At 48.0% G+C, this 10809-nt stretch overlaps 1 protein-coding gene across 2 annotated transcripts in view; it reads left to right on the forward strand.

The window, feature by feature from the left end:
* Positions 1 to 10809, forward strand: part of LOC306998711 (uncharacterized protein) — a 28361-nt gene that overhangs the window by 14494 nt on the left and 3058 nt on the right. For both annotated transcript variants that reach the window (XM_079612977.1, XM_079612978.1), the window contains 3 exons: positions 1 to 12; positions 2635 to 2774; positions 10015 to 10628. The exon at positions 1 to 12 is cut by the window's left edge and continues 490 nt beyond it. In XM_079612977.1, the coding sequence (XP_079469103.1) occupies positions 1 to 12; positions 2635 to 2774; positions 10015 to 10628 (766 nt within the window). The remainder of the gene's footprint in view (positions 13 to 2634; positions 2775 to 10014; positions 10629 to 10809) is intronic.

Genomic DNA, 10809 nt, shown 5'->3' on the forward strand with positions numbered 1-10809 from the left:
AGGATTACATGGGTAATATTCTGATTATCAGCCACTGAATTGATTTCACAATTTAGTTTTGCAGTGTTTTTATAGTAAATTAAGACAATGCAAAATATTGTTCTTCCTCAGTTTTTTTAAATCAAGTCCCTTAAAGTGAAGACTGCTATGTTCATTCTTACATCTTATAACAAAACAGCTCAATCGCTTAGGAGACATTCTTATCTACAGCTGCTCCGGCGTCGAAACACTGGCAGACTGTGAACAGCTCACTCAGGGCGGAGCTATGCTAATACGACAGTGTCAGTCAACAGTCATGGGCGGGGCCTGTGTACAGCTCACTCAGGGCGGAGCTAGGTTAATACGACAGTGTCAGTCAACAGTCATGGGCGGGGCCTGTGTACAGCTCACTCAGGGCGGGTCTAGGCTAATACGACTGTCAGTCAACAGTCATGGGCGGGGCCTGTGTAAAGCTCACTCAGGGCGGGTCTAGGCTAATACGACAGTGTCAGTCAACAGTCATGGGCGGGGCCTGTGTACAGCTCACTCAGGGCGGAGCTAGGTTAATACGACAGTGTCAGTCAACAGTCATGGGCGGGGCCTGTGTACAGCTCACTCAGGGCGGGTCTAGGCTAATACGACTGTCAGTCAACAGTCATGGGCGGGGCCTGTGTAAAGCTCACTCAGGGCGGAGCTAGGTTAATACGACAGTGTCAGTCAACAGTCATGGGCGGGGCCTGTGTAAAGCTCACTCAGGGCGGGTCTAGGCTAATACGACTGTCAGTCAACAGTCATGGGCGGGGCCTTTGTAAAGCTCACTCAGGGCGGGTCTAGGCTAATACGACAGTGTCAGTCAACAGTCATGGGCGGGGCCTGTGTACAGCTCACTCAGGGCGGAGCTAGGTTAATACGACAGTGTCAGTCAACAGTCATGGGCGGGGACTGTGTAAAGCTCACTCAGGGCGGAGCTAGGTTAATACGACAGTGTCAGTCAACAGTCATGGGCGGGGACTGTGTAAAGCTCACTCAGGGCGGAGCTAGGTTAATACGACAGTGTCAGTCAACAGTCATGGGCGGGGCCTGTGTACAGCTCACTCAGGGCGGGTCTAGGCTAATACGACAGTGTCAGTCAACAGTCATGGGCGGGGCCTGTGTACAGCTCACTCAGGGCGGGTCTAGGCTAATACAGCAGTGTCAGTCAACAGTCATGGGCGGGGCCTGTGTACAGCTCACTCAGGGCAGGTCTAGGCTAATACAGCAGTGTCAATCAACAGTCATGGACGGGGCCTGTGTACAGATAACTCAGGGCGCAGCTATGCTAATATAACAGTGTCAGTCAACAGTCATGGGTGGGGCCTGTGTACAGCTAACTCAGGGCGGAGCTATGCTAATACAACAGTGTCAGTCAACAGTCATGGGCGGGGCCTGTGTACAGCTCACTCAGGGCGGGTCTAGGCTAATACAGCAGTGTCAGTCAACAGTCATGGGCGGGGCCTGTGTACAGCTCACTCAGGGCGGGTCTAGGCTAATACAGCAGTGTCAGTCAACAGTCATGGGCGGGGCCTGTGTACAGCTCACTCAGGGCGGGTCTAGGCTAATACAGCAGTGTCAATCAACAGTCATGGACGGGGCCTGTGTACAGATAACTCAGGGCGCAGCTATGCTAATATAACAGTGTCAGTCAACAGTCATGGGTGGGGCCTGTGTACAGCTAACTCAGGGCGGAGCTATGCTAATACAACAGTGTCAGTCAACAGTCATAGGCGGGGCCTGTGTACAGCTCACTCAGGGCGGGTCTAGGCTAATACAGCAGTGTCAGTCAACAGTCATGGGCGGGGCCTGTGTACAGCTCACTCAGGGCGGGTCTAGGCTAATACAACAGTGTCAGTCAACAGTCATGGGCGGGGCCTGTGTACAGCTCACTCAGGGCGGGTCTAGGCTAATACAGCAGTGTCAGTCAACAGTCATGGGCGGGGCCTGTGTACAGCTCACTCAGGGCGGGTCTAGGCTAATACAGCAGTGTCAATCAACAGTCATGGACGGGGCCTGTGTACAGATAACTCAGGGCGCAGCTATGCTAATATAACAGTGTCAGTCAACAGTCATGGGCGGGGCCTGTGTACAGCTCACTCAGGGCGGGTCTAGGCTAATACAGCAGTGTCAATCAACAGTCATGGACGGGGCCTGTGTACAGATAACTCAGGGCGCAGCTATGCTAATATAACAGTGTCAGTCAACAGTCATGGGTGGGGCCTGTGTACAGCTAACTCAGGGCGGAGCTATGCTAATACAACAGTGTCAGTCAACAGTCATGGGCGGGGGCTGTGTACAGCTCACTAGGAGTGGGTCTATGCTGAAACTGCAGTGTCCGTCAACAGTCGTGGACGGGGCGTGTGCAAAAGTACGTAATTGCCCCGAATCTGAAAACGGCTTGTTCTGAGACACTGCTTATGATTCATGGGGATTAAATAAAAAGCACTGGGTGGATACACACTGCCAACACACATTTATGTTCAAACACCATGTAAAAGTGAATTTTGCATAATAGGTGCCCTTTAAATAATTTCCAAATAGAAACGAGATGTTGACTCCTCATTACATGAAATAGTGTGTGATAGAACATGATGGTAGATGTGAATGTTTTTTTTCCCACAGAGATGAGAGGAAACCTCCTCCCAGAGCCGGTCAGTCCACGCTTCTACGAGGACATGGAGTTTCCAGACCAGGACCTTCCGATGGATCTACAGGAGGCGTTTGGGTTCCTGGACTCGATGGACAACTGTGCTTCAAACCAGGTGTGTATACGTCTCATTGCTGCTTGTCCACTCTCTAGTGAGCGTCTGCTGTCTACATGAGCAGCACAGCTGTTCTCCATTGAATTCTGTGGTTTTACGTATCAGAACATAATAAAAATCATCTGGTCTTTTGCAGGTCTTAAATTTAAGTAAATACAACCTCAGATTGTCTGGGCCTGTGCAACACATTCTTTCTCAGCCGTTATAGATTTTTTTAGTGTTCTTGGGATCATTGTCCTGTTGCATGACCCACTTTCAGCCAAGCTTTAGCTGTCGGACGGTCGGCCTCACATTTGACTCTTGAGTAGTGCTGTCAAAATGACTGAAAAGCTAAATTAGAATTTCTTTCTTAAATATTAGCAAAATTAGAATTACACTGTATTGCGAAAAAGTTTTGGGACATCTGCCTTTACATGCACCTGAAATTTAAAGACATCCCATTCTTAATCTGTAGGGTTTAATATGGAGTAGCTCCGCCCTTTGCAGCTATAACAGCTTCAACTCTTCTGGGATGGCTTTCCATTAGGTTTAGGAGTGTGTTTATGGGAATTGCACACAACTGCATCCCACACTTTACACCACTGCACCCCACGCTTTACACCACTGCATCCCACGCTTTACACCACTGCATCCCACACTTTACACCACTGCACCCCACGCTTTACACCACTGCACCCCACTCTTTACACCACTGCATCCCACGCTTTACACCACTGCACCCCACGCTTTACACCACTGCACCCCACGCTTTACACCACTGCACCCCACGCTTTACACCACTGCACCCCACGCTTTACACCACTGCACCCCACGCTTTACACCACTGCACCCCACGCTTTATTATTATTATTATTATTATACATTTTATTTATAGGCGCCTTTCTTGACACTCAAGGTCACCTTACATCATCATCAACAACAATAACAAAATTTAAAAAACAATGAGATACAATACAATTAAAATATAGTGCAGTTGTGGTCAAAGGGAATAAGCTATTCTAAACAGATGAGTTTTGAGTTTGGATTTGAAAAGTGAGAGAGAATCAATATTACGGAGGTCCGGTGGAAGCGAATTCCAGAGCTGAGGAGCAGAGAAACTGAAAGCTCTACTCCCCATAGTAACAAGGCGGACACGGGGAACGGTGAAATGAATAAAAGAAGAGGATCTAAGAGTACGCGTGTGTGTGGGTATATGGAGGAGATCAAAAAGATATGAAGGGGCCAGATTATGAATGACTTTAAAAGTAAGGATAAGTATTTTGTAGTTGATACGATAAATAATAGGGAGCCAATGCAGCTGTTGTAAGATAGGAGTGATGTGATGAATAGAAGGGGTGCGAGTAATGATACGAGCAGCTGAGTTTTGGACCAGTTGAAGTTTATGAAGAGTTTTGTGTGGGAGGCCAAACAAAAGGGAATTACAATAATCTAAACGGGAGGTGACTAAGCTGTGAACAAGAATGGCAGTGGAGTGAGGCGTGAGGCAAGGACGCAAACGGTTGATATTACGAAGATGGTAGTAAGCAGACCAGGTAACATTGTTAACATGAGATGTAAAAGACAGGGTGCTATCAAAGATGACACCCAAACTCTTAACCTGAGGGGAGGGGGAAATGAAGGAGTTATCAATGAAAATGGAAAAATTATGGAGTTTGTTTAATGTTGATTTTGTACCTAAAAGAAGCAATTCCGTTTTATTGCTATTTAATTTAAGGAAATTTGATGTGAACCAGGATTTTATGTCAAGAAGGCAGTTAGTAAGGGAAGATGGTGGAAGTGTGGAATTAGGTTTAGTTGAAAGATAGAGCTGGGTGTCATCTGCGTAGCAATGAAAATTTATCTGATGTTTACGGAAGATGTAACCAAGGGGAAGAAGATAAATAATAAACAGTAAGGGCCCCAGAACAGAGCCCTGGGGCACACCTGTTGTGACAGGGACAGAATGAGATGTGAATGATTTTAACTGAATAAACTGAGTGCGGCCTGAAAGATATGAATGAAACCAGTTAAGAGGTGTGCTAGTAATTCCAATAGAGGAGAGTCTGTCCAAAAGGATGGTGTGTGAAATAGTATCGAAGGCCGCACTCAAATCAAGCAGAAGAAGAATGGATAGTAAGCCAGAGTCAGACGCTCGAAGAAGGTTGTTAGTGATTTCAAGTAATGCTGTTTCCGTGCTATGATAAGGACGGAAACCAGACTGGAATTGTTCATATAGATTATTGCAAGAAAGATGAGTATGGAGTTGAGCAGCAACTATTTTTTCCAAAATTTTGGAGATGAATGGAAGATTTGAAATAGGCCGGAAATTATTGTAGTCGTTGGGATCTAAACCAGGTTTTTTAAGAATGGGAGTTACAGAAGCTGTTTTAAGAGAAGAAGGAACAATTCCAGTGGTAAGTGAAGAGTGAATAATGTTAGTAATTAGGGGGGACAGAAAAGAAACAGTAGCTTTCACAAGCACAGTTGGAAGGGGATCTAATCTGCAGGTTGAAATTTTGGATTTTAGAATGAGTTCATTAATTTCATTTACTGAAGGTAGGGTAAATGCTGAGAGTAAACAGGTGGGAGCAAAGGAAACTGGGGCAAATGAGTTCAGACCAGAAGTAGACATAAGGTGCTGGTGAATATGTTCAATTTTGAAAGAAAAAAATGATAATATGGAATTACAAAAATCAGACGAATACAAATGAGGAGGAAGTGGATCCCGAGGTTTTATGAAGTTGGAAATGAGTGAAAAAAGTGCCTTTGAATTTCCTTCGCTTGAACTGATTAAACCAGAATAATAGGTGGTTTTAGCTTTAGAAATCGAATCTTTGTAAAAAAGAATGTGATTTAAATACATGTGGCTTTACACCACTGCATCCCACGCTTTACACCACTGCATCCCACTGCATCCCACGCTTTACACCACTGCATCCCACACTTTACACCACTGCACCCCACGCTTTACACCACTGCACCCCACGCTTTACACCACTGCACCCCACGCTTTACACCACTGCACCCCACGCTTTACACCACTGCATCCCACACTTTACTCCACTGCACCCCACGCTTTACACCACTGCACCCCACGCTTTACACCACTGCACCCCACGCTTTACACCACTGCATCCCACACTTTACTCCACTGCATCCCACGCTTTACACCACTGCATCCCACGCTTTACACCACTGCACCCCACGCTTTACACCACTGCATCCTACGCTTTACACCACTGCATCCCACGCTTTACACCACTGCATCCCACTCTTTACACCACTGCACCCCACGCTTTACACCAGTGCACCCCACGCTTTACACCACTGCATCCCACACTTTACTCCACTGCATCCCACACTTTACTCCACTGCATCCCACGCTTTACACCACTGCATCCCACGCTTTACACCACTGCATCCCACGCTTTACACCACTGCATCCCACGCTTTACACCACTGCATCCCACGCTTTACACCACTGCATCCCACTCTTTACACCACTGCACCCCACGCTTTACACCAGTGCACCCCACGCTTTACACCACTGCATCCCACACTTTACTCCACTGCATCCCACGCTTTACACCACTGCATCCCACGCTTTACACCACTGCACCCCACGCTTTACACCACTGCATCCCACGCTTTACACCACTGCATCCCACGCTTTACACGACTGCATCCCACTCTTTACACCACTGCATCCCACTCTTTACTCCACTGCATCCCACGCTTTACTCCACTGCATCCCACGCTTTACACCACTGCATCCCACGCTTTACACCACTGCACCCCACGCTTTACACCACTGCATCCCACGCTTTACACCACTGCATCCCACTCTTTACACCACTGCATCCCACGCTTTACACGACTGCATCCCACTCTTTACACCACTGCATCCCACGCTTTACACCACTGCACCCCACGCTTTACACCACTGCATCCCACGCTTTACACCACTGCACCCCACGCTTTACACCACTGCATCCCACGCTTTACACCACTGCATCCCACTCTTTACAACACTGCATCCCACGCTTTACACCACTGCATCCCACTCTTTACACCACTGCATCCCACTCTTTACTCCACTGCATCCCACGCTTTACTCCACTGCATCCCACGCTTTACACCACTGCATCCCACGCTTTACACCACTGCATCCCACGCTTTACACCACTGCATCCCATGCTTTACACCACTGCATCCCACGCTTTACACCACTGCATCCCACTCTTTACACCACTGCATCCCACACTTTACTCCACTGCATCCCACGCTTTACACCACTGCATCCCACGCTTTACACCACTGCACCCCACGCTTTACACCACTGCATCCCACGCTTTACACCACTGCACCCCACGCTTTACACCACTGCATCCCACGCTTTACACCACTGCATCCCACTCTTTACAACACTGCATCCCACGCTTTACACGACTGCATCCCACTCTTTACACCACTGCATCCCACTCTTTACTCCACTGCATCCCACGCTTTACTCCACTGCATCCCACGCTTTACACCACTGCATCCCACGCTTTACACCACTGCACCCCACGCTTTACACCACTGCATCCCACGCTTTACACCACTGCATCCCACTCTTTACACCACTGCATCCCACTCTTTACACCACTGCATCCCACGCTTTACACCACTGCACCCCACGCTTTACACCACTGCATCCCACGCTTTACACCACTGCATCCCACTCTTTACAACACTGCATCCCACGCTTTACACCACTGCATCCCACACTTTACACCACTGCACCCCACGCTTTACACCACTGCATCCCACGCTTTACACCACTGCATCCCACGCTTTACACCACTGCATCCCACGCTTTACTCCACTGCACCCCACGCTTTACACCACTGCATCCCACGCTTTACACCACTGCATCCCACGCTTTACACCACTGCATCCCACGCTTTACACCACTGCATCCCACTCTTTACAACACTGCATCCCACGCTTTACACCACTGCATCCCACACTTTACACCACTGCACCCCACGCTTTACACCACTGCATCCCACGCTTTACACCACTGCATCCCACGCTTTACACCACTGCATCCCACACTTTACACCACTGCACCCCACGCTTTACACCACTGCACCCCACGCTTTACACCACTGCATCCCACGCTTTACACCACTGCATCCCACGCTTTACACCACTGCATCCCACACTTTACTCCACTGCATCCCACGCTTTACACCACTGCATCCCACGCTTTACACCACTGCACCCCACGCTTTACACCACTGCATCCCACGCTTTACACCACTGCATCCCACGCTTTACACCACTGCATCCCACTCTTTACACCACTGCATCCCACTCTTTACACCACTGCACCCCACGCTTTACACCACTGCACCCCACACTTTACACCACTGCATCCCACTCTTTACGCCACTGCACCCCACGCTTTACACCACTGCACCCCACGCTTTACACCACTGCATCCCACACTTTACTCCACTGCATCCCACGCTTTACACCACTGCACCCCACGCTTTACAACACTGCATCCCACGCTTTACACGACTGCATCCCACTCTTTACACCACTGCACCCCACGCTTTACACCACTGCATCCCACGCTTTACACCACTGCATCCCACTCTTTACACCACTGCACCCCACGCTTTACACCACTGCACCCCACGCTTTACACCACTGCATCAAACACTTTACTCCACTGCATCCCACGCTTTACACCACTGCACCCCACGCTTTACACCACTGCATCCCACGCTTTACACCACTGCATCCCACTCTTTACAACACTGCACCCCACGCTTTACACCACTGCATCCCACGCTTTACACCACTGCATCCCACGCTTTACACCACTGCATCCCACACTTTACACCACTGCACCCCACGCTTTACACCACTGCATCCCACGCTTTACACCACTGCATCCCACACTTTACACCACTGCATCCCACACTTTACTCCACTGCATCCCACGCTTTACACCACTGCATCCCACGCTTTACACCACTGCATCCCACGCTTTACACCACTGCATCCCACACTTTAAACCACTGCATCCCACGCTTTACACCACTGCATCCCAAGCTTTACACCACTGCATCCCACGCTTTACACCACTGCATCCCACGCTTTACACCACTGCATCCCACACTTTACCCCACTGCATCCCACTCTTTACTCCACTGCATCCCACGCTTTACACCACTGCATCCCACGCTTTACACCACTGCATCCCACACTTTACACCACTGCATCTCACACTTTACACCACTGCATCTCACACTTTACACCACTGCATCTCACGCTTTACACCACTGCACCCCACGCTTTACACCACTGCATCCCACGCTTTACACCACTGCATCTCACGCTTTACACCACTGCACCCCACTCTTTACACCACTGCATCCCACGCTTTACACCACTGCACCCCACTCTTTACTCCACTGCATCCCACGCTTTACACCACTGCATCCTACGCTTTACACCACTGCACCCCACACTTTACACCACTGCACCCCACTCTTTACTTCACTGCATCTCACGCTTTACACCACTGCACCCCACTCTTTACACCACTGCACCCCACTCTTTACTCCACTGCATCTCACGCTTTACACCACTGCACCCCACGCTAGTGTAGCTCTTGGGTGTTTTGCGATTTCTTTTGCTTGTAAGTCCACTCCTGGGAAGATTGCCAACTGTCTTGAATGTTGATGATGGATTTCAGTGTGTTTGGAAATGCCCGTATAACCCTTAGATTGATTGCATCAACAATTGCTTCTCTAAGATCATTTCTGATGTCTTTCCTCTTGGCATTGTGTTTTAACACACACCTGACGGCTCCAGAGCAGCAAACTGGCAAAACTTCTGCTTTTATAGAGGTGAACGCACTTGCTGATGATTATTTAATCTGCTACTTACCCTCTATATCCCTATGGAAGCAGGAAGACTCAGTTTGTCACTCATGGCTTCTTCATTTTGGCTTTATTTTTGTTAAATAAATAATGACAAAGTGTGATATGTCATGTGTTGTTGTTCATCTGAGGTTGTATTTACCCAATTTTAAGACCTGCTAAAGACCAGATAATTTGTATTATGCTCCGATACGTAAAAGCATGGAATTCAAAAGTGTCCTTTCTTTTTCACATTACTACGCACACATATTATATATTTACAGATTTTTATATTTGATATTTATATGATTATATATCGCTTTCTCTCTGTTTGCCAGGTTGAGTTTTCAGTCGAAGCCCCTTGTTTTGAAATGGAATACGAGGAAGAGGAAGATCAAAACCAGGATAATCAGGCCGTTTCATGCGCATTGCAAAACTGCACTAATGACTCTGAAACTCCGGCAGCCAAAATCAGCTGCCCATCGTTCACACACAGGCTTATTCCTGGGAAATCACACAGCTTGCCTTATAAGTCCAGCCCCTTCCTACCAGCTCTGTCGTTATCATCAGACGACGACTACAGCCCTGCTGACGAGGATGAGGATGAGGAGTCTGATAAAGGGTCTGAATATGAGGACATGTTTTGTCACAGTCTCCCATCCAGCCGGTGTTTTCAGGGTCTCTCTTGGTCGGGTCCAGAAACCCCCGTTGACGCTCCTACGAGCAGCGATGTAGCGGTTCACTGCAGTAACCAATCAGAATGCTTAGATGGGATGCAAAACGTACTTCCTCCAGAGAACAGTAAAGATGCCGACCAATCGGAAGACGTGATTCCCACCGCGCCTACATTGACAGACAATAGTGAAAACACTCTTCATCTCAGTTCTGGTGTATTAAAGACGGATGAAAACCAGAAAGAAGAGGATGCTGGGAATGAGAAACACACGTTGATGTAAGTACCTGAAGCATATGCATTTATAATCTGAACCGCTAGTCTCCATTTCAAGATACAAATACTTTTTATGTTGAGTTGGAACAACATAAAATGTGTAGTGCTTGTGTAATATTGGTTACACTTTAGTTGTTACAGTGTAATCATTATATTTTAGTACTGAGTAATATTATTTAACAAC

The sequence above is a fragment of the Phoxinus phoxinus genome (assembly GCF_949152265.1).
Source record: "Phoxinus phoxinus genome assembly, chromosome: 5".
NCBI classification, from domain to species: Eukaryota; Metazoa; Chordata; class Actinopteri; order Cypriniformes; family Leuciscidae; genus Phoxinus; species Phoxinus phoxinus.